The 25,059-nt window shown below is 37.6% G+C and overlaps 1 protein-coding gene across 1 annotated transcript in view; it reads left to right on the top strand.

Annotated features, from left to right (window-relative positions):
• The window catches only part of LOC121507245 (testis-expressed protein 264 homolog), an 83,298-nt gene that overhangs the window by 45,706 nt on the left and 12,533 nt on the right, over nt 1-25,059 (top strand). Inside the window, exon 3 of the mRNA XM_041783487.1 lies at nt 9,580-9,745. Coding sequence (XP_041639421.1) covers nt 9,580-9,745 — 166 coding nt within the window. The remainder of the gene's footprint in view (nt 1-9,579; nt 9,746-25,059) is intronic.

The raw sequence follows: 25,059 nt of genomic DNA, 5'->3' as shown, positions 1-25,059 counted from the left end.
TTGCCTGTTCAACCCATTTTTGCTGCAATTTTTACCACCACTTTTTATTTGCTCAGTATCATTTTTAACCATTTTCACATTTTCATTTTTTTTACACCCTTATTTTAGTACTATATCACTTACTAATAACCTGGTTTTACACATCCATCTGGTTAGCCTTCCATAGACGGTGTTCGGGAAAAGGCAGAGCTTTTGAAAAAACCTCGGAGGGTGATTGGATGAACGTTTTGTCTGTCACATCTTTACGGGCCAATCAGAGCACCAAAACACGTGACGTTGTAGCCCCAATCTGAGGTGCACCCCTACCGACGAGTAAACCCCATAGCGCTAACCATGGCGTCTGTAGGCATGTCAGTACACGACTTTTGTCATTTTTGAAAAGAAAACAACTCACTGCTGTTCTTTGTTTTTCTTTTGATGAAGAAGTGTCGTCAAGTTCTGATAAAAACTGGCGCTTTAGTAGCATCCATACTAGTGTCTTACGCTATAATTGCACCGGCCTCTTGTTGCTGCCTGCTTACGTCACGACTCCCCTGCCCCTGAAAGTACTTGCCCTCGAAGCTGATTGGTCCTGTCACTTTCTATCCAGGTCCAAACAGTTCAGACGGGAGCTTTGCAAGACGGATTTGCCAGTGAGAAACACGGAAATGGGCGTATCCATCTGCTTTGCAAGGTTAACTTATTAACCCAATTTTTGCCTGTTTAACCCATTTTTTGACACTTTACAACATTTTTTTTTACTTTTTAACAATTTTTCACCACTCTCTACTAATTTTGCATTTTGGTAACCAATTTTGCTTCTTTTAAACTTTTTTCACCACTGTTTTTGTGAGTTTTCTGCCACTTTTAACTTAATATTGCCAATTTTTGAAATCATGCCATTATTTTTCCCTTAATGTTGTCCCACTTTCTTCTACTTTATTTTCTGGCATCTTGGCCTTATGCACATAATGGCTTAGCTATAAGGTCTGTCATTACCATCCTAATGTTTGAGTTCAGTGTGTCCATCCATAATAAAAGGTGAGAAAAGGAGTTTACATTTTGAAAAATGCTATATTGTGCAGCAGCACAGATAGATAAAATTAGTTGTTTGTTACTTTGATAAGAGTGGTTACTTTTCATAATAAAAATAAATTTGGTTATCACAGGTTAAATAAACACTGGACAAGATAGCTCAAGCAACACACTTTAGATGAAACTTTAGGACCAGTTATATCTCAGTATTGTGGCTAGTTATTCAGCTGCTTCTTTCACTTTAGGTAATCTGTGAAAAGTTGCAGTCTCTTTGCTCTATCCTTGCCATAAGACACCCTTACTTTGCAGCAGTTCAGTGCCAGGCTTATGAATAATGCTTTGCATTACAATTATAAAGACTTCAAATTTACACCCAGAGTGAAGGGAAATCACATGATGTTGTGTCAAAAGTACACTTTAATGTGTAAAAAACACTGAGTGTTAAAAATTAACACAACTAGAGTAGTTGATTTTAAAATATTTTCAAATTTAAGATATTAAAACTTAACACTCCAAAGTTCAAGTTTAACTCTGAATCTATGAGAATTATATAAACTCAGGAAAGTGTTATTTCAACTCCCACAGCACTCATAATTTTGCTCTGATCACAGTTTTCATTGTGTGAGATGTAGCTGGATTTTTGAAATCCATTGAAAACAAAAGTGAAAAAATTAAATATGTGCATCACCTTTTTTTGGATAGTGTTCTGGTTTAAAGCTGTGGCTTTTTGGCATGTTTGAAGACAATATTGCATATTTAAAAAGAACACACACTTGTTGGCACTACCAAAGTGCTGGACATTTTTCCTACATCAGGGCTGTCTGACATATTTTCATGTTGTTCCAACAGTTTTCTGTACAGCTATGGAATAATATTTGGGGAATAGTTTGCTCATAATTTAATAAGATTTTTATTTTCTAATTTTGCAGGCAGATACTAAGAGATGTTTTCAGGCATTAACAGGCATAAGGCGTCTAGTTTTTGCTTTGGAAAACGTCAAAAATAGGTATTGGTGACGCCTTTGTTCAGAGCTGAAGCTAAATGAAAGTCCTCTTCTTATTAACTTCTTGGAGAACTTCCAACTCATGCGGCATGAAAAGCAGCAAGTTTGTGTTTAAAGTGCACACACAGAGTGAGCCCTGTCACTGAATATTAATCCAGTCAGAATTAATTAGCATTTAACTTCCCTCTACTCTTCCCTCACTCAGCTGGCCATCATTGGTGGTCTGAAAAGTCAAAAGTACTCACTCCTCAACTTTGTGCCTAAAAGCATTTTTCATTCCTTTCATTAATCAAAAGAAAATTTGAAACTTTAATGTGTTAATGCGGCTTCTGCCTTCTGTTTTAACAGGGAGTTCTTCTGAGGAGGGATTAATTTTTAGTAGATGTTGTTCATTAGCACAGCAAAGAACAAAACTGGAAACTCACGTAAAAACTCTCAGATCAGTTTCAGTGGCAGATGCTGATTATTTATTCATCTTTTTAGCAGAGACCTGAACACTCCAGTTAAAAATATGCACAAGAAAAGGTGTGACAGGTGTTCAAAAAGCATGAATTTGTCTCAAGAAATTCTTTAAAAAGTCATGAAAAAGTAAGCTAAAGAGAGGAGTGTGAGTCCTCTGAATTTAGATATTCAGAGCAGATTGTTATGATGGCTCTGTCAGTCACTGAGGCACAAAATATGTAAGTCTGAGGTGTAGTTTTTGGCCTACTTTAAACTTTCTTTCTGTAAAAAAGCATTGTTTCCTATTCTGAAGGCCTCATTTGCTCAAATTATTCCTCTACAGGTCTACAGCTGAGGTCCATAGGGCTATTTTCCAGGACCTGATGCAGCCTCATTTCCACACAATGTCCCCATAATATTTCTATTCCCCTCAATGTAAATAATGATTTTGCAGTGACATTAGACCTGAGCTAAGACCCTATAAACCCAGGGAAACTGTTCCCAAAATTGTCACAGTGATTGCCAATACAAAAATGGGACCTAATGTGTCCGTATGACTCATCAGTTGTAAACTTTACTAATTCTTTACTGCCTGTGTGCTGTGAATCCAACAGATGCTCACTTCCTTTATCCTTTAATGAATTGTAGCCCTCCGCACTGTTCCAAAGAGTCCAGTGTTTGTAATAAAAAGGAGAAATGAGGACAGAAGCTGCTCAGAAAAACATGTCTCCCCTCTCTGATGGGTACTTTATATTCATTTTAAGCCAGGAGTTGCTATAATTGTCTGTTCAGGCTAAACGCAGGGCTTTTAAACCCACCCTCTGCACACCAGTGTTAAGCTTTTGTGGTTGCATCTTGTAAGTGTGCCATTTACGGTCGAGTCCTCTCTCCTTGCACATCTTCTCCACAGCTCTTTCCTTATCCTTTGATGCGCAACCTCCAGCAGCAACTAGCCAAATTATTTCTTTATTCCCTCTATTGTACTTCTAATTTTAAAAGTTTGCAATTGAAATATTAACGCTGAACTCCTCTACATAGCTGCCAGTGTCATCACTCTATACTGCCTTTTCACGTTTGATCTTTTATTTAGTGTCTGTGCCACACAAAAAAATGTGTTTATATCTGCATCAATATGCAACATGAGCCCAGCCAATGAGAAGGCACAGATGTTTCCAAAGGGAAAAAGTACACCAATAATTGATGTTGCTGAAATCACTGAAACTGACAACGTTGTTCCTGCAGACAGCCGTCTCTGCTGTCATAATTGGGCTGAGAGACAGATGGTGAGAGAGTCTGAAGAGAAGTCAGCTATCTGATAGAAAATCTATCCTATGCATGTCAGTTCAAGTCTACAAGTGCCGGTTATCAGATGTGTGACGTTCCTGTTGTTCCACTAAACAGTCACTTGCCTGTCATCCCTTCTGCTTTGCTTTAAACTGAATTGTCAGGAATCAGCACTCCCAGGATCTGTCAGAAGATGATCAAAATATGCTCAGTTTCTGCTCCTGGATGGTTGTCATGAATTTGCCATGTTGTTTGAGGAACGATTCATTTTTGAGACAGTGAGGAAAACTGTGTTTGGAGTTGGAAGAAGAGTGCTTGGTATGAATACAGAGTTTTATTTCCATAATAATGTGTTTTTCCCCCTGTCAGTCTAATATATTTATGTCACACAAAGCAGCAGAATCATTATAAACTACACTGAGTACTTCAGTTTCTGTGTGGTGACACTGTTACTCAGCCTTTTTCACCCTAAGAGACCCAACAGATCACCTGTTTCAAATATCCATTGCATATTTTTCCTGTTCATCTGGGAAAGCACCAATAGAAAGTGTTTCTGTCCCTCACATTCATGACGGGCCAATCAGAGCGACAAGACAAAATGAGGTTGTACGCATGTGCTTCTCTTGAGCTGGCAGGATACCGCTAACGTAGATTGTAAATGGCAGAACTTCTCTGTGAATAAAATTGATGCCAAGACCGGTCAGGAGACGTGCAAAAACTCTGCCAAGACAAGCTTTCAGTGTGGCTCTTTGCTCTTGTTTAAAAAAGAAGCGTGGTCTAGTTCCACTTAACCCCCAGCAGCCACTGGATACACTAGCAGTCCCATAATGATGGCAAACCCATGCTGACCAGGAGAAGAGTGAAAACATCTCTTCCATCATGAAAAGCTTTCAGTGTTACTCTCTGCCCTTGTGAACAAAGAAATGTCCTGTTCTGACAAAACTACTGCTGTGGCAAAGTCTGAGCTGATCACTCAACTATAGGGCTGGGAAATTAATTGCAAATAAGATTGAATCGCAACATGGCCTACTGCAATTATCAAACCGCAGACAGTGCAATATTTATTTAACCCAAAATGTGTCAAAATACCAGTTTAATGCAATTTTGTTTTGTAAAGCCACATCAGATATTTTATGCTCTGCACATTATGCAGTCATTTAAGTGACTTTTTAAGATTTTTTTTTCTTTAACAAAAATCCTACTTGTTTATGTTTGTTTTGCTTAAATCAAAATGAAAAGTTTGCTTTATGAGCAATAATAGCAATAATATTTTTCTACAATTGTTTTTCCCAGTTTGATTTATCTTATATAGTGTGGGTTATAATATAGAATAGTTCATTGAATAATACATAATATGAGGAACCTAAAAATAACTGCCTACTAAATTGCAACTGCAATATCAGGGGAAAAAAAATCACAGTTTCACATTTTAAAAAAACAATCTCTACACGAGACCACAGGAAACACAAAAATGATGTAGGAAAGTGATTTACTGCCCAATAAATCTGTCTCTACAACAAGGTCTGTACTGCACATTCACTGTTTTTAATGTGTTTTTGATAACGTGTAACATTTCTATCATTCACAGGGGCACAAAAGTATCATCACTAATTCCTTCTCCCCATCACCATTGTAGCTCTGCAGAAAAATTTCACGGCACATGTAAACACAAAAATGCTTAGCTAGACCAGACTTGTTATAGTGAAGATATCCATTAAGACTGTGTGATTTCCACTGACAGTTTTTTCTCCTACAGCCTTTAGTTTCTCCTGGATTTTCTCAGAAAGTGCAGCACTTCCTGCTTAAAGCACAGCAGGAAACAGATAGCCTTTTTTTAAACAGTTTCCCCTTTTTCAATTTTATCTGCTTCATGGAAGTGATTTCAACTATCTTTTTCAACCTTAACCATTCTTGTGTAAACGGACAGCCAAACTGCTCCAAAAGTTTTGCATATTCACCTGAAAATGTTGTGTAAACAGCGCCTTATGCAGTATACTGTTAATCATGTCATCTGATACCTACCCCCTACAGAGCAATTTCAGATATTAATCAATGACAATACAGACACAATCAATCTTATTGTTGATGTCTTGTTTGCTTTTGTAGCTCATAAAGAGACCTCAGTAAAACTTTCAGTCTGCTTCATCTCCAGCAAAAAAAAATCCTTACTGGAGCTTTGAAGGTATAGCTTGACAATATGCTGCCCAAAGTTGATACGTTTTTTAATTTCTCTGAGCCGAAGAAAGAAACATCCTTTTTGTGTAAACATTGAACCCAAAGGGGGGTAGACTTCTCTCTCTTTTACAAAATGATTATTCACCATATCAGTGAGGGATTTTAGGCTTTAAAAAAACAGTTCTGAAGTTTTTAATCTTGTTGTGGATGGCCTTATGTACCTGGTAAAGCCATCTCAGTGTTTAATTTAGTTTTTTCATATCTGGCAAAAAAAATCCTTCACAGATTCTTTCTGTCACAAGTGAAATAAGGTGTTAGATAATTTAGAAAATCTTGTTCTTTATATGTTAAATTTCACTAGACCATAACGCATGTTGTAGATGATGGCAGCAATTTAACGGAAACATTGTACTGAAACTTTTGTCTTATTAAAACAAACCACTTTTAAATAATTGCTCACACTGAGTAATGCGCTACAGCTGCAGTGTGTTTGTAGTTTTGCTCGACATTTAGCGTGTGTCAGAAGGGTGAGAGCAACAGACATTGGCTGAGCATGAGCAGAATAACAAAACATGGCGTATGAAAGGTTAATGAGCCCGCAGCAGTGGAGTGGCCTCTGTCATGTGAGACCTCCCTCCTCTAGTAGAAGAACAGCAGCTTTTACTGCCATAAAGACGGATTGTTGGGGTCTCAGATGTGTTTATTGTATGTGAGATTGGAAGAAGAGTCATGTTGGAGCAGTGAGGTTCCCATCAACACTTACTCACTGCTGATTTGATGCAGACTTGTGAGATTACTGACACGTCTGGGCATGTTTTTATATACAGTGTTGTCTCCTCTTTCCAGTACACGCTCATACATGAAAGCATACAAATACATAAAGCACATTTTCAGTGTTAATAAGTGTTAATGGGCAATATATCAGCATTTAGAACGATGGATTTTCTCTCATAATGTGAAGTGTTTACAGTCTTTATGATCAGTACTTTTCACCAGGACGGTAAGAAAGTAAATTTGACTGAACTGTAGGGGTAAAATATGGATACAGGATCATATCGTTATCCCGACTTGTGTTTTATAATATCAGATTGTTGCTAAAAAATTAGATGGCGGTAAAACAGATTTCCTTGCCCTTGTTAAGCCCTGCCCTTCTTGGTTACTTTTACTGTGTAAAACATTATTGCTGTTACTCTTCCCTTTTGAAAATACGGTATTGCTTAGACTTGGCCTCTCGGAAAAAGGCAAAGATACAGAAAGGGATATGAAGTTAACTAACAGTAAGTTAGAGGAATGTTACTGATGTCTAATGCTAGTGATATTAGCTTACATTAGCTGTCCTCCCATGGCAAGTCAACAAGGTGCTTGTGTTACAAATGGAGATAAATGAGATGTTTTACATTCTAATCTGCATTATAAGACTTGCATTAACCTTAAGTTTCAAACTGGTATTAATGCTAGTTCAATAACATAATAGAATAGCAACTTCAACATGACATTATGCTTACTTTGCTAGCAATTTAACATTTGTAAGTTTGCCTCAAAGAAATGTTATAGCTAGTCAACATTCCTAGAATATCATATTTTATCAGTATTAAAAATGTTTTCTCTTAACTTCAAGCACATTTTATCTCATATTGTCCATGGGTTGAACAGCCAGTGTGGTTGTCCGGAGTTGAATCCATGGCAGGCATTTTTCATAGTTAAAGGTGCAGTGTGTAAAATTGGAAATATTAGCGACACCTAAAAGTCAGATTCTAGATTGAGATGCTTACTTCTGGTAGTAACCATGGCATCCAGTGGATTTTAAAGAAATTGCATATCTGTTATTTGGTTCCCTCTGTGGTACTGTAGAGACAAGCAAGATACAAAAATCCACAATTCAGTGACGCTAATTTTGCTAATCAGATGCTAATGTCACTGACTGTTACTGTGATGCGCCGTCTCTGTTAGAATGGAAGGGACACAATTTGCCAGTACAACGTAAAAATATATTTATTTATTCTATCATAAAGTACATTTATGAAATAATAACCGCATTACAAACTGTCTAATGAATGAGACGGGACGCCGTGGTGTATGTGGACAGCATAGCTTTACTAAACAACCCGGAAGTGTGGCATACAGGCATTGTGGGTACTGTAGTCCTTAATGCTACACAAACATTACAAGCTAAGCAACATTTCATAATTAAAACAGCGAAAAAGGTCAGAGGTCTAACCCTGAGGTAAATTACCTTTAGACCTGGTTTAGAAGTAAAAACACAAACAGTGGCTTACTTTAGCTTTGTTAGCTAAAGCTTACATAGCTACACTAGCCATAAAGTTAACATTACTACATAAGCCAGTGTAAAGTGATCTTTACGTAGCTAACGTAGACAAAGTAGCTACGTAGCTTACTTAGGTAACGTTAATTTCATAGCTTCATAAGTATACAGTGCTTAACAAATTTATTAGACCACCTGTCATATTTGTCTCAGAGACCATCCAGCATCATGAAGTGCTTTAATGCGGACTCTTTCATTTTCAGTGAGCTCTCCACGTTTTACCATTTTGAACAGGAATGAGGGATTTCAAACTGAATTCACCTTTTTATACCCAAATTTGAGCCGGCTCACTGGGCTTCTCTGAGAAGTCAGAAATTAATTAAGCATAACATTCAAGCACTAAAACAAATTTTTCTGTTCAGGAATGCAAGTAAATAACTATAATTTGACATATTAATCAAGAAATGATAATGTGCTTTACTATTTTTTCAGTTTTTTGTAAATCAGTAAATTTGAAATTCATGGATAACAATAATAATTATATTTTAGCATTAAAAGTATCATTTGGGTTAAAGAGCTTCTACATATTGGTGTATTAACCATTGCAGAAATATAAAAAATAATTTTGGTCATTACCAATGCTGTTAATTTAGGGCCGCTGTGGCATAAACCTTACTTTGGGTGGTGGTCTAATAAACTTGTTAAGCACTGTACAGCCATGAGCTTTGTCTTAAGCTACATTAGCTCTGTAGCTCCGTTATCTACATAGCTTGTGTAGCTAATGGAGCTATGTAAGCTACGTGTGCCTCATCAGAATGTTTTCATGAACGACAAGCTTTTTTTCCTGTCAGCACACTGTTTCCTTAACAGTATTAAATGTTTTGTAATCAGGTTTTGCCTTTCAACTTTTGGTACCCTTACCCTAACCCAACCAAAAGTTTAATTGGATTTTATTTTGAAAGTTCTACCGTGTATTTCTGTTATCTCACAGTAACAGTTTGCTCGAGGGGTGTCTGAGAGCGACGGTCTGCAGCCAGATCCCTCTAAAAATCCTAGGTAACAAGAGTCCATAGAGGGGATCCTCTCTATGAATTGATTAAAAAAAACATATTCTGAGTTAATACAAATAAAACTATTATTCAGATTTTTAAACACGAAACACTTTGTTAGGAATACTTATGAAAATGTACCTTTAACCTTAATGAGATGAAAAATACTTAAGGATTTATCATGACATTCTTTACTTAAAGCCGCATGTCAAGTATCATATCATGAGTTACTCTACATTTTCCACCACCCTCCTGCATTGTTCACTGAAGTTTCTGCCTAGTAATAAACACCGTTTTACTTAATGGATGAAAAAAAAATTAATTTGCTATAATTTGAATGTCTTTCACAGGAGAGAAGATTGTGTGCACATCCATTCCTGGAGATCTACAGAGAGGGTCGCATCCACTTCATAGCCCCTTTGGCTCGACAGGAAGATTTCTACGTGCCAGAGGTCCTACGAAAAGAAAGGAGGCAATCAGAACAAGAGGAAACTCACAGTGACTCAGATGTCTCAGGTACATGAATCTTCTTTATACTGACTTGTCAACTCAGCAGGGTGCAAAGCTCACAGGACCACAGGCTTACAAGTCTTACTGCTTGAAATGGAATTCATTATGATCTATATTTAACAATCTACTGTACAGGAGCGGATATCTGTCATGTGTACGTTTGTATGAACCCTTTGCTCATTTCTAGATCAGTTTATCCAGTGGACTTCAATCTAAATGTTTAGCTGAAAGCTCCAAAAAGCAGTGTAACATGTATTTCGGTTTTGCGAAAATTGTTGGACAGGCTTTGTTAAAAGTCTGGCCTGATGTAGCCCATTTATATTGACATACAGTGTCTCTCTTTTGCAGTTCTTAATTCTTCTTGTTATTTTTTTACAAGTGAAAACTTCTGCTTTGAAACTAGAGTGAAATCTGAATCTGGTCTTCTTCGCGTTCCTACAGAGTCTTGAGGTGTTTGAGGTCATTGTCAGGCTCAACTGTGAATACTTTTACAGAAAGAAATAAACCTGAGGGAGAAATGTGCTCCCAGAGAATAGGGTATTTCTTGGTCAAGGTGAAGTTATGGAGGGGTCAGGTATCCGCCTCCAAAGGTGCAAAACATCCATAGATGTAAACATATCCACCACCATATGTCAGTGTTGGTTTGACTGACGTAGCTTTCTCTTTCCTTTCCGTCAGCATGTAAGTCTCAAAAGTGCATAAATATGACTTTTCTTCCATTCATCAGCTGTGAAATGCAGGTATATCTTAGCTTGTTCAGTGTCTGAACTTGTTTACCCTCCTGAGAAGAGGTTTAGAAACTCGCACTTGTCCCTCGAGACAACAACAAGGCAGCCATTCGTTTGACGGAACTGTACTGATTGGAGTGTTGAATTTCTTTATTTAGAAAATCTCTTTCAGGCAGGTGTTTACCTTTCTTTCTCACTGGAAAGTAAGCTTGGTGTATTGATCTCCTCATGATGCATGTGGTCACTTTTTGTCTGCTGTGCAGAAATAAAGCCTGAATACTCAAAGGTTTGATTACCTTTCAGGTTTACACACAGATTTTGGTCTTGGACTTTAAGTCCCGTCTGGTTGAGTGTATGACTTTCCTTTGCATATCCTGAGTACATTTTTTTTCTGGTCAGCTTCACACTTTGTGGGTGTGAGGACCCAAGGGGGTGCAGCATCAAGTGTGAGGTCAATCAGATGAGGGAGGTTTGAGATTGCTGCCAGCAGCAATACCACACTTCCTGACAACACTGCAAGCAGCAACAGGCATGCCATTATCAGTTTAAGTCAGTTATTTTAACTAAATAAGCTTATGTTTTGAATTCTTTCATTGTCCATTGTTGAATTTGAAGGGATTAATTACTTTTTTTGTTAAAACTTTTGAAGTTTGCAACAGTTCTGCAACAGCTGCACTCATTTTTTTTGAACAACAGTAGCCGTAACAAGCTGTTCACAAAAAACCGACAAGTTACACCTCACAAATTTTCAGTAGTTTGTTCAGTTAAGGAAACGGTTACACATTTACACATACATTAGATTTGAAGCAAGATGAGGCTTGTTGCACATTGCAGACATTACTGACTGAGCAACATTTTATATATAAAAAAGAGAAAAGGTTCAGCGGTCAAACCCAGGTAAATATGTATGGACATGTTTAAGAAGTAGTTTTGCAAAAGGTGGCTTGCTTTGGCTTCGTTAGCTTGAGCTAAAGCTAACATAGTTAACATTACTATTCAAGTCAATGTAGCAACATTAGCTTTAGCAAGCTTTAGTAAACATAGCTAGAAAAACCATAGCTTAGTATAAATATGTATGAGCTTTGTCAGCTGTAGCTTTAGCTACATTAGCTATGTAGCGCCATTATCTACATAGCTTATACAGCTAAGGAAGCTGCATTTGCTACATTAGAATGTTTCATGGAAGAATGTTTTTTTCCTGTGTTTAAAAACCCTAATTAAACGTGTTGTAATTAGGTTTTCCAGGTCAGATTTTTAACTTGTAATTTTGGTATCCTCCCCCTTACCTTAACCCATACCCTAACCTAACTGAAAGTTTAATCTGATTTTATTTTAAGAGTTTTAGCATGCCCTTTATTCTGACAGATGCAGCATCTCACAGTTACGGTCTGTAGACAGACCCTCTCAAAACTCACCCTGTTTTTAGCTCTGTTTTTAGTCTCTACCAACATCCAAGGTCATTAACGTGTCCCTTTAGCTTAAAAGAAAATGCAAAATCTTTACCAGCTAGAACTTTGCTCTTTTGCAGTGCTAGGGTCACAATATTCAGATTTCTTTTTTGTCATTTTATCGTAAGTGTAAGGATGAAATGAAATGAGAATTAAGTGAAACAAGCAGAAAAACAAGCTTAAAGGTGCTAAGGATGAAAAGGGAAGGGGAAACTGTAAGGGTATTGTTTTCAATGCATTTGTGCCTTTGTTCAGACCTTTGGTTAAATATTGACCTGTAGTTACTGTGATAGGTAGGGGAATGAGACAAAATCCTATTCATGTCATAATCGCATTTAATCATTTCTACATCTCTGAATCATTTTAAAAGAAGGATTTTTAAAACCTATTTTCTTTCATGTTAATTCAAATTTCAGTGGGAGCCTGTTTGAGCACAGCAAACTGCTGCAGCACTTTCTTCAATGCACCCTCTGATCTGTCCTTGGTATATCAGTGTAGTATGGAGTATCATCACTGTCATTGGCTTTTTCAGTCAGAAATGTTAATTAAATAAAGCAAATCTGAAAAAAAGACTTCACCTATCCAGTATCAATGGCACCATCAGACACTAACGGTAGTTCCCAAGTCATCATGGTAAATGTGTAGAAATAGACTCCCACCCTTTTTCTTTCTTTTGGTATATATGAACTGTATATATTTTTGGTCTATTCCAGTTTGTTTACAGAGAAGGGATGTAGATAGAGTCAGAAATATGGATGAGAGAGTGGAGGAGATGGGGGCACGCACCAAGGCAAAGCAAATCAACAGCAGCTGGCAGGAGATGAGAGCAGCCACACTCTTCTTTATTGCAACTTCCTTCCAGTTTGAGATGGTTTTCTGCTGTCTGACAAAACTCAGATGAAAACTGGACATTGTAAATGAACTGAGAGTGGCATTCTCACAACTGCACCCAGAACCTGAGAAGCTCAATCTGGCAGTGATGACTGAAATGATTGCAAGATTGGAAGTATAAATAAAGTTTTCATTTTCAATTGTTCATTTTTAGAGAGTCAGACTTTTACAGCTCGGTTTAAGGTGATGATTGTTGTTTTTTCTACAAAGTTTTGAGATTCTATTTTGCAGTAAATTGGTAAAAACCGTGACTGACAGTGTATCTGTTGTACATGTACATATTTATCTGTTGATTTCTTAAGGCGAGGGATGGGACTGAAAATAGTTTCATCTGTCGAAGGGGGGCCCAGCAGAAAGAGCTTGGGACAATGAGTAAGGCTATCTGTGCCCCAAACATTATTTTTCTAACTGACATTGTGAACTATTGGGAAACTGAAAGATTAAAATCCTAGCTAGGATACCAATACCCAAACGAGCCTGCGAAATATGGTAGTCCACCTTAAATTACAAGGACAGGTGATTGATTCATGCAGAAATTGTTTTGTAAGACAGTTACATTTTTTTAAACAAACGGTCAAATAATCAACTACATGGAATTACTGTTGTTTTTAATATAAGCTAGCTCTGAGTCAGACGTACTCGTACTGCCTGCAATCCATGGAGCAGCGAGCCATTCAGTCTATCTTGTCCTCATTAAAGGCTCACATTAGGATGAACTTTGGAATCTGCAATCCCCTAGATAAGAGGAAGCTTGGCCTGTCGTATTTACTATGCAAGGTCTGCTAAATGAGAGAGAAGTACTTCAGGAATGAGTCAAATGAGCTTGCATCATACACCAACAACCAGGGTTAAAATAATGTCAACAACAGCCAACAACTGCTCACTGTTGCACACTGCATCACTCTTAAATTTTGAACAAATAATAAAAATAAGATGCATCTCTTTATTCATTTGAAAAAATGCACCTATAAAGTGTTTGTATTAAGAAAATCCTTCACAATTAATTTCAAGGAAGAAACCAAGGGAGAAAGATTTCCTCATGCGCTCAGGCATGTTAAGGCCCTTGTGTTTTGGTTTCGGCATTCAGCCGTGGTTTTTGCCACTCGGGAGGTACCCGGGAGATTTGGACCGTGTTTCTACTGCTGTTCTGTTTATGAGCAACCCCCGCAGAAGTAAACTGTGATTGACACCTTTTCAGGTGTTAATGAAAAGCCCTGACACAACAGCCTCCGGTGGATGTGTGCTGTCACTCACCGAGGGACCGTCCACAGCTTACCGACGCCATATGGAAAACTTGATTTCAGTGTTAAAACAAACACAGACACTTTAACACAATGTTCACTTGACAGTTATTTATCCTCTTGAGATGTAGAAGCCTGTGAAAGAGTATTTTACTAGATGGTGTGAGTCTAATCAGGATTTTGACGATGAAAGTGAAAATCACTCTGTTTTATAATGACGCCTTCGTGTCACCTGATTAATAAAGCTTCAATTCAGTTCACCTCAGTACAAGAGATCAAAACCTTAATGAATTTAAACTGATGCAAAAAGTAAGCCTGACAGATAAACACTGAATAATGAAAAACAATCTGATCTGATTGTAGTTAAATCAATATAAAAAAGTTAAAAAAGGAAAATAATTTCCTGTCAAAAACAAATCAGCTCTCACTGTTTGTTGTTGCCCATTGTGGGGTGGATCATTTACTCAGGAGACATCCTTGTTCTCATTCAAATTCACAGTGACAGTATGCAACAGTCCAAGGAATGCATGCCAGCTATTGTCGCTGCAAACTTTCTCCCCTGCTCAGCTAGTTATGTTGGACTCAGAGGATAGAAACACGAACAGTGGATAAATATGATTCCAAAACAGTTCAAAAGTAGCAACTGGTATGTTCACTCTGCTCTCAGCAACACTGAAGCAAGGAGAAGAAGTACATTTACAAGCAGTTAGATAAAGTTAAATTATTGTCTTTATGCAACTAAAACTGGACTTTAAATGCATGGAAACAGGTTAAATCAGCTGAAATTATACATCAGGTTTCTTGTATCTCAAAATATAGAATATAATTTAAACGTTTATTTTTTTCTCTGTAATTTACTTCGGAAAGTGAAACTTCCATTTGTTCTAGACACGTCATACAAAGTGGGTAAGTTTCTGTGAGATCCCGTAAGTGGGTAAACTTCACTGTGAGATTGTTTTTATAAACAGCAAGAGTGGTGTCTCATGATGTGGCTGAGTCATCTAGTGTGTACAGATTACAAGATTAAAAGTCATTTAAATATGTTCTTTTGTCTGTTGTTTCCCACATTTTTCAAACTCATTTAAGATTTAAAAATCTTTTAGTATGTGGCCGATCCAAGGAGGGGACTCAAAGGGACATCTGAGCTAATGTTCAACAGTGCCCACTAGAATAAACATCATCAGTTGATTCTAGTGCTTAAAATGTGTTATTTTATCCAGAATATCAATTATCAAGTGATTTCTCAAGCAAAAAGTGGTAATTACCTTGTTAGAAGTTGCATTTACAAGTAACTCAGAAATATGGTAATATTAAGAAGTATTTACCTGGTAATAATGTATTAGTTATAAAGGATTTTTTTGTAATTTTTTGTATGTTAGAAAAAGTGGCAAAAAAGGGCAGAAGGTGGCAGAAATAGGTGCGAAATTACAAAAAATGAGTTACAAATGGCATAAATGGACAAAAAGTGGCAAAAATAATGAGTGAAAAATGACTAAAATGACCAAAAAGCAGCAAAAAGGTGGGAAAAATGAGCAAAAGTGGGAAAAAGTAGCATTTAATGGCCAAATGCAGCATAAATAGGATGAGTATCACTGGGTTAGGGTGACATACCATTTTTAACAGGGGGACTGAACCAAAAATACAAGGAATTAGTCAAAATTAATGCATTATAACTAGGTAAATGCTTCCTTAATACTTCCAAGTTGTTATGCATTCTCATTGCATGGTAATTAACCTTATTCTTGATAAATGTTCAGATAATTCTTGATATAAAATGACTAGGCACTTAGGGCTCACTAAAATGAAGAGCTACCAAATTATCTTACATACAGAAGATTTAATTATTTAGATGAAGATTGTCTGTGTAGTAAATGTGTTTTGTTTTTTACCATAAAAGTCAGCCGCATATGAGCAAATGTGTCTTCTTTCAGCCCCCACTCTTTGCTTCAAAAATGTTGAGAAATCCAGCATAGCTGACAAATCCGGTCCTCTCCTTGTGCCGTGGCTGCAGTGCAGAGTGGAAATGGCATTTAGGTCTATGACTGTGAATGATAATGTGACAGGTAGCCATGCTGCTGTCACATCAGGATCAGCTCAGCCAGGTCAGTGGAGCATTCAGGGCAGTGGAGGCTTCTTTGGTTCAGGGACCCCAAACCCCTTCCCTCCATCCGCTCTCCCCTACCGCCCCTTCCTCATTTAGACCCTGTCTCAGTGACCAGATCAACCCCTAGCCTCCTCACACATGGCTCCTCGCTGTCAGACAGCATAGTCCCCTGTCATTCTTTAACATAGTTTGCTCTCTGGAGCTACAACAAGAGGCCTTGTCACCAGAGCTATTTTAAATTCTTCACAGGGACAGGTCCACATCAGACCTCATGTCAAAGCATGACTTAATGCACATATCAAGTCCCTGTCATGTCAAAAGTTAGTCTAATTGCAAGTCAAATGCAATTCTTACTTCATGTTGATACTTTAAATGAAGAAAAGCATGTGTTTAAATTCCTATAAAGGAAACTGGGAAATACACTTGTTAGGTTTTTAAAGGGGACATATTATGCAAAAATCACTTTTTCAGGCTTTTCTAACAAAAATATGTGCCCCCTGGCCTGTCCATGATCCCCTCAAATACTAGAAAAATCTATTCCCTTCCACCCTCTCTTTCTCTACCTTTCAGAAAATGTGTGCTGAAACAAGCCGTTCTCAGATTTTACCCTCATGATGTCTCATGGGGAGTAAGCACCCGCTCACAGGTTTGGTTGGCCCTCCCCGCTTGGAAGACAGTTCCACGCTCATCTCCTGATCTTCATCTCAGCTGCCAGCCGAGATGCTGGAGAGCTCAGTGGGTTACCCTGCTGACTTTGGTCTGGGAGATTGATAGTTCAAATCCCAGTCAGGTCCTTAACTTTGGATTAAAGTGTCTGCAACATCAGGAGTGCCACATCCATTTCCTGAGAGGGGTTTGGACAGGAAATGGAGTCAGACAGCTCATTACAATTTAAAGCCACGGACACAGAAACGGCTCGTTCTGAGGAGGGCTAAAATAGAGGAGTATTTAGACATGCAAAAATCCAATACTGGAGTGTTTTTTCAGCAACAAACCTCACAGGCATGTTTTGGGGACCTCTGAGAACAATATAAACTTGTCTTGAAAGAGTAAAATATGTCCCCTTTAAAAGACATGACATTGCTAAGAATTCTCATGAATTCTCATGTTTTGATCATTCATGCCTTTGTTTCATCTAGGTTGTGTTATCACTTTGTCCTTTTTGTCTTGTTTGCTAAAGAGCAGTTCTTAGGTCTGCATATACACAGTGACAGCTTGCTCTCTGATCACAGCAGCTAAATCTGATCCTGTTACTCTGATGCTGCTGTCTTTTACTGGCCTCCTGTTCAGGCCAGAGATTGCTTTAAGGTGCTGCTAGCTTATAACAGTACAGTCCACCACGGGCACGTGCTCTACGCTCCCAGGGGACGGAGCTTTAAAGTGTCCCTAAGGTCAGAAAGAAGACAGCTGGAGAATGGGATTTTTCAGTTTGTGCACCACCATTATTGTCCAGCTCTGGATGTTAGGCTGAGGTAGTTAAAGACCCACTTGTTTACTTCTGTGTATGAATCTTGAGTTGTTTGTTCATTTCCCTGGTGTCCTATTCAGTTTTAGTGAGGTTTTAATTATTTTCAGATATTTAAACATCCTTATTTTTGTTTCTCCTTTTATTTAAATCAATGTACAGTACTTTGATTTAAAGTGCCCCTTGAATACTTCATCTCATTATAATCTATTATAAACTAAAACTACTGCCTGGTGGTGACTCTTTGTCTCCATGGGGTATACAATACGATACGATACACTTTATAGTCCCCTTAGGGAAATTTGTTGCGGACTCCAAGAGCTGCACAGATGAAGCTGCCAATTAATAAAAGAAGTAATAGACAAGAACAAAGATACAATCACATAACCCACACATATTGCACATACCCATATTGCACAAGACTCTCATAGAAATAGTTAAAAAGATAACACCATAACACTCTTGAACAATCTGGCTACATCCTCATGAAACATTATTCAAAACTCTAACTGAGGTGGGCATGAACGAGTTTTTAAAGCAGTTCAGTTTACATTTGGGGACTTTGTATCTCCTACCAGACAGAAGGAGTTCATACTCAGGGTAAAGGATGTGAGAAGGATCAGATAAAGCTCGCTGCGCTTGCCTGAGAACAGACTGTTCTGCACCAGACGAGCAAGTTTAGATTTTAACTGGACAGAGAGATTACCGTACCAGGCTGACATCCCATACCGAATAATGCTCTCTAAAACAGCCTGATAAAACAAAAACATGATCTTCTGATCAACACCAAACACCCCGAGTCAATGTAAAAAATACAGCCTTTGCTGTAAACGAGAACACAAACTAGTAACGTGTATTTCCCTGCTAAACTGGTTATCGAAGTAAATGCCTCTAAGTAGATACCTGTAAGAGCTGACCTGGTTGATTTTTTCATCATGGATTAGCAGTGGGGTACGATCACCAACTGAATGAAGGTCAAGTACCATCTCCTCGGTTTTATCCCATATAATGGATGTATATTGAGTGGACATTCACGAAAAATTAGAAATAATTCTGTGAAACCATTCTTGAGATTTTGTGTTCACAAGCAAGGGCCAAACATGAGGCTTGCTGACTTTGAACTATGACCTCCCAGAACTTACAGATCACCCTTGATTTAGAACAGACATCTGTTTAAAGTTTAAAGGAAACCCCTCAAAGGGTTATAATTGCACTCAGCAGAATATCCCTGACAGACTAAACTGAAAACATAATGTCTCTTGGCTATTGCCAGTGTGAAATCATAAATATACTGTTACCAATAGCTTATCATTTACATCAAGTATTATTGAACCCATTTAAATACTGATATTAGAAGGGCAGGTCCATCTCATTGACTGGGGCTGTGTAGCTTAACCTGACACACCAGATAGACTGTTTCATCTAGCCATTGCATGGACATAGTTCCCATTCATTCAAACCTCCCATACAAAGTGTTTGGAAAGGGCGGGACTTTTCAAAAAAATTTGTAGAAGGTGATTGGATGAACACACGTCACATTCATGATGAGCCAATGAGAGCAACAAGACGAAATGAAGAGGTAGACATGTGCTGCTCCAGTACTAACCTGAGTGGTGAAGGCTATTGTGCTGTAGTGTTTGAACAGCAAAGCTTGTAAGTGGCTAAAATTCATGCTGAAGCCTAGCAGGAGACCTGCAAAGGCATCTTCTCTGTTAAGAGAAGCTTTTAGTCTGGCCCTTTGCTCTTGTTTTAATTAAGAAATATGGTTGAGGTCTGATTTTCATAAGGAAATGTGGTCGAGTTTTGATAAAACTGCCGCTGTGGCTACATCCGAGCTAATCGCTCCATCAACGGCCATTGTAAATACTGACTCACACTACTACACCCGTGAAAATGGCAAAATCATGCCGAAGCAGGCCGGCTTTCAGTACAACTTAGCCCCACTTGTAGCTACTGCCTCGCTCTCCTCAAAAGACACGGAGTGGGCCAAACCATTTTTGAGTCTAGCATGGGGATGTTCTTAGACATCTATTTCCCCATTCAGCTAAATGCCAAGTTAAATTCCATTTAACCGACTAATCTAAAGAGAAGAAAATACTTAGAAAACAGTCAAATTCCTCACAGTGTTAGCCTGATATACTGTGTAGAGCATAGCTAACATTAGCAGCTAGCTCCCCCAGCCTTCGTTTCTCTTTACAGATTAATGTCATGCTTTGATATGTAACCTTTTCTCGCTTCAGTTGAATAGTTATACATGAGTTCAATCCTTGACAGCCTACATACAACTTTATATCCATTTATTACTTAAAAAACTGTCAACCGCATTGTTCCTACTTCACACTAACTGCTTAGCCTCTCATATTTACGTCTGCTGAAATGCTGTGGTAAAGCTCTGACAGGAAAGCAGGGGCCATTACTGAAGCTACAGCGACTTCTAGTGGCAGGGGGTACATTACAGTTTAAAAGAACATTATAAACCAGGATTTCAAATTCAAATTCAAATTCAAAAAACTTTATTTGTCCCTGGGGGGCAATTAAAGGCACATAGAGCAGCAAGTAAACAACAATACAAAGCCTGTCAAGCCTGTCTTTCTAAAAAGGTATAGTAAGTAGTTTAACCGACTTGTAAATCTTGTGCCAGGTAATTTGATAAACAAATTGAACTGTTCAACTGTGTGCAGCCCTGGTCTAGCACAAATGTTGTGGATTGGAGCTTTTCAAGATGGATTTGCCTGAAAACAGACATGAAGTCTGGTCAGTCCATTTGCTTTTGCACAGTTATGTGAAACCTTTCACATAAAAAAATAGTAGGGATTGATACTGGGAAATATGAACATTTCTGCAGATATTTACAACCAATATTTTGGCTATAAATTCTGCTAATATTAGCTGTAAATATTGGTCGTATGAACTAATAATTTAGTGTAGTTTTAGGGTAGATCAACAGACCTACATCAGCATAAGGCTTTTTCTTTTTTCATTATCCTTGCTTACACTTTAAAGCCAGTTTTAAGGACTGAAATATGTTCACTTGTTTATCCTCAGACTTTTTTTTTTAAAGATTTATTTTTGGCCTTTTTGCCTTTATTTGATAGGACAGTGGATAGAGTCGGAAACAGGGAAGAGAGCGGGGAGAGACATGCAGGAAATAGTGCCACAGGCCGGATTCCAACCCAGGTCGCCTGCGTACATGGCGCGCGCCTTAACCACTCGACTACCGGTGCGCCCCTATCCTCAAACTTTAAATATTGTGTTCAACTTATTATGGAAGTATTGCTTGTTTAGCTCTTCTTGCATGATGCAGCCACTTCTGTCTTCATCATAAGGATGTGAGTGGAGTGGTAGAGACTAATCCATCAATGATAACATGCCAGTTGGTGTGCTTGAAATAGAATGATTTTTTTTTTTTTTTTAAAGAAATTATCCATTAATTCAGCTTTTTAATTCTATGACAGTTAGTGGTTGCTCTGTGGTTGCCACACTTTTTCTGTCTTGGAGGAGGAAAAATTTTCAAGCCTCAACCCTGAAATATCAGTTAGAAGAAAGAATAAGTTAAACTGCATTTGAAGACGGTCAACATTGATTTCAACATGATATGAGTGCGATCTAACGATTGAATAGCAGTTATATGCCCTTCATATCTACATATTTGTCTGTTGTAAGTATATGACTTAATCTAGTTGATCTTTTCATTTAACTCTGGTTGAAAAAGAAAATTAGCTTTGTTGTTTCTGTATCTGTTTACCCCTTTGGAAAACTGTTGATTCCATTGCTTGCATTAAGTCCTTGTCTTAGGTCCACATGGTGTGATTTTCTCTCATTATGCAATAACTTAGACCTGAGGCTGTTTTCACTAAACAACATTTAAGCTTAAATATTTCAATTATGTTCTTGCCTAACCATTTTGTCAGTTTTAAGCACAGTAAATCTGATAAGGCTTGACTGTTGCAGTTTGTTTGTTTGTTTGTTTTCCACAGATAAAGTATGGTCAGTCACATTCAGGTAGAGACGATGCCTGAAGACATCACTAAACCCTCCAATCAAATAGAGAGAAAAAATGAAGATATCACGCTGAATGTGTATCTGCAAATCCAAATGGGATTTTTCTTCCCCATTGACTGATTAAACTGTGCGAATGGCTTCAGGCACTTCACCAGCAGAGAAAAATAAACATGAGAGCAAACTGGTTACCGATTGAGGGCTCAGTGTGCGTTTTTAAAATGTGCGATTTTCTCTCAGCTCCATTGTTCATACTCACATGAGAAGACTAAAAACTAATCATTTAGAGCTTATGGCTTTTAAATTTGATTAGTATTTATTTTGAAAATGAAATCACTTTTTTTTAAGATCGTCTTTCTAATGTTATATAGATGTTTTAAGTTAATCTTATGTATAACACTTGTTTCACCATTCATCCCATTGCAAGTGGAAATAATAATGATAATAATAATAATAATAATAATAATAACTATATTCATAGAGCACTTTTAAAAACAAGGGTTTACAAAGTGTGTTGACATTGTAGCAACAAGAACAAAGCAGCTAACAAAAGACAACAGAACAATTATACCCAGAAACACCAACAGCACCCAACAGTTCAAGAACCTGAACAGAAAACATGATGAAGATAATAAACTAATAACATCAGAACCTAGATGTCACAGACACCAAGTAAACCATGAAATCATACACATCATTAGTGTGCAGGCATTGTAAGAGACCATACAAACTAAGACATCAATGATCAGTAGAGCACAGGCATCATAGGTACAATAAAAACATAGGAACCCAGGCGACACAAAAACACAGGTTGAGACCAAGAGGACCAAAATGCAAGAGTGAGCAGTTAAAACAGACATGTAGAGGTAAAAAAAACAGAGAAATGGAGGGTAGAAGTAGTCAGACGTGATAAGAGATGCAGAACAAAAGCCAGTAAAAATGGTACTAAATTTGCAATGAAGGGGAAAAAGTCCATTAAAGATAAAGCTCTGTACAAATGAGCCATTAAAACTAATAGATTTAAGAGCAAACGCAGAAAGAGAGCACACAATAAAATGGACAAAAACATTAAAAGGGTGAAGTAAAAAAATGAAATTAAAGAACAGTAATAATAGGAATAAATCTGTTTAAAGATTAGAACCAAATTAAACCATTAAAACCAATTAAGAAGATGACATCACATAAAAGCAAGTCTGTAAAAATGCGTTTTAAGAAGTGATTTAAAAAGCAATGACTGATTCTGCATGCCTTATCTCCTCAGGTAGGTCGTTCCAAAGTCGAGGAGCCCTGATCGAAAATGCTTGATCACCTTTAGTCTTAAGTCTCGACTTTGGAACAACCAGGAGGTTTCCACCTGAGGATCTAAGGCTGCAGGCTGGGACATATGGGATTAAAAGTTCTATTATATGTTTTGGAGCCAGACCTTTCAGGGCATTAAAAGTAACAAGTAAAATCTTAAAGTAAATTCTAAAAATAATGAGTAGCCAGTGTAAAGATGCTAAAATCTGGGTGATGTGATGTCATCTGTTTAAACCAGTTAGAAGCCTAGCTGCTGCATTTTGTACCCATTGAAGGCGAGAGGGATTTTTGTCTGATACCTGACAGGAGAAAGTTGCAATAGTCCAGATGGACAAAAATGAGTGCATGGATTACCTTTTCCATACCTGACTGGTGGAGAATTGGTTTTATTTTGGCAGTTGTGTGTAAATGAAAAAAGCATGACCGTATTGGTGTGTGCTGCAAAGGTGAGGTTGGAATCAGATTCTACTCCTAAATTTCGGGCTGTTGATTTAATATTGGATGACAATGGACCAAGGCTGTTTGTGATTGTGTTGGAGGAGTTTTGAATATTGAAAAGAATGATTTTGGATTTGGAATTATTAAGTTATTAATCTCTTTATAAACAGTGTCCCTGCACTGCCAGCTTTCTGAGTAATGAGACTGCTGATCTTGCTTTAAACCCTCTACATCCCAGTTCTCCTGAACAAACCCTCACTTTCCATTTAGCTTCTGCCCCTAAATCTTCATATCTAAACTTTTTCATTCATTCCTCCACAGATAATTCAAATTGTCAGACTTCTTTGTGTTCAAACCCCATCCCCTCACATCCCCTGTCACCATGGAATATCCCTGCAACATTTTTTTTTTTTCACTTTCTCATTACCGTATTATCAAATTTGAAGATGTCATCATGTATTTTTAGGGTTGTTAATCTTTTGTACTGTTTGCATGTTGTCATTTGACTCAATTTCCTCTTTTTGGTCTTTAGCAAAGGTGGTACGAAAACTCTAAACTGAGGTTCAAAAGTGTGACTTTTAACATGCCTCTGAAGTGTATACTTATTTTTTTCTATCTTTGAAGTTGAATACTTAAAGACAAAATGTTATTTCAATTTCCTTTTATAGCTGAAAGCCTGTCACTGAGTCATTGAGTCAGCAGCTGCTCCAGTCATATTTTTGTCTCTTCCCTGTTGTTTGTTAAGCTTAGAGCTTTAAATCTGTCTGTGATTTTGACTTTGTTTGATACTTCTGCTTTTTTATACTCTCAGCATATTGTGTTGCGGATGATTAGAAATATTAAGACTGTGATTTCTTTAACGGCACAAACTCTGTGACTTCTGACACTTGGGCCCAAAGTATAATGTCTTCACTGTCTAACACAGAGTTTTCACCCCTTAGATGTTTTACCCTTTTATTGATTGTATAAATCAATCATGGTCAATGGATGTTTTTTGGCCAAAAATACAAAATAAAAGAAAAAATACAAAATTTAATAACAAAAAAGAACCTGTGATCCCATTTAATTGATTGATAGACTACTAGCACCAGTTGGCTGGACCTCTGGTGAATTAGGGCAGTTGCTTTAAAGGGGGTGAATATTTCTTCAATCTCTTATTTTACCTTTCTTTTCCATATTTTTTATTTAATCTGCATTACTTTGTGGAAATCTGTTTTTATTTTGACATCCAAGAATACATTTTATAGGCACTGTATGTTTAGTCTCCTGTCTCTGCTCCATTGTGTCGTTGAAAAGGTTATTTTTTTCTCACCTGTTTGCATCAATATCAGGCCTGCAGCTAATGACATGCTTCTTTAGTGTAAGGAGGTATTGATCTGAGAAGAGGCAAACACTCTCAGCCACATAAAGACACAAAGGTCAGCAGAGTGACACACACACAGGTATGATATTGATCGTATCAGCCTGCAAGAACCATGCTAAAAACATTAAGGATGGTAAGGGGGTTGTGCTGCTTTAGGAGCCTTCCAATTAAAGGGCAGCAGACCTTTAGCTTACAGAAGTCTCTCATTAACAACATTTCATTTACTGTTCTGAGTTTCAACCTTAAGGCTGCTCAGGGTGTTGCTGCTTCTTCTGTAGTTCATTAACAACTTCAAATGCGAGAAAGGCAAGATATACTTCAACCACTACATCAAATATGAGTGA

The sequence above is a fragment of the Cheilinus undulatus genome, linkage group 3 (assembly GCF_018320785.1).
Source record: "Cheilinus undulatus linkage group 3, ASM1832078v1, whole genome shotgun sequence".
NCBI lineage: Eukaryota > Metazoa > Chordata > Actinopteri > Labriformes > Labridae > Cheilinus > Cheilinus undulatus.
The sequence above is the reverse complement of the archived record's forward strand: the minus strand, read 5'-3'. Positions and strand labels throughout refer to the sequence as shown.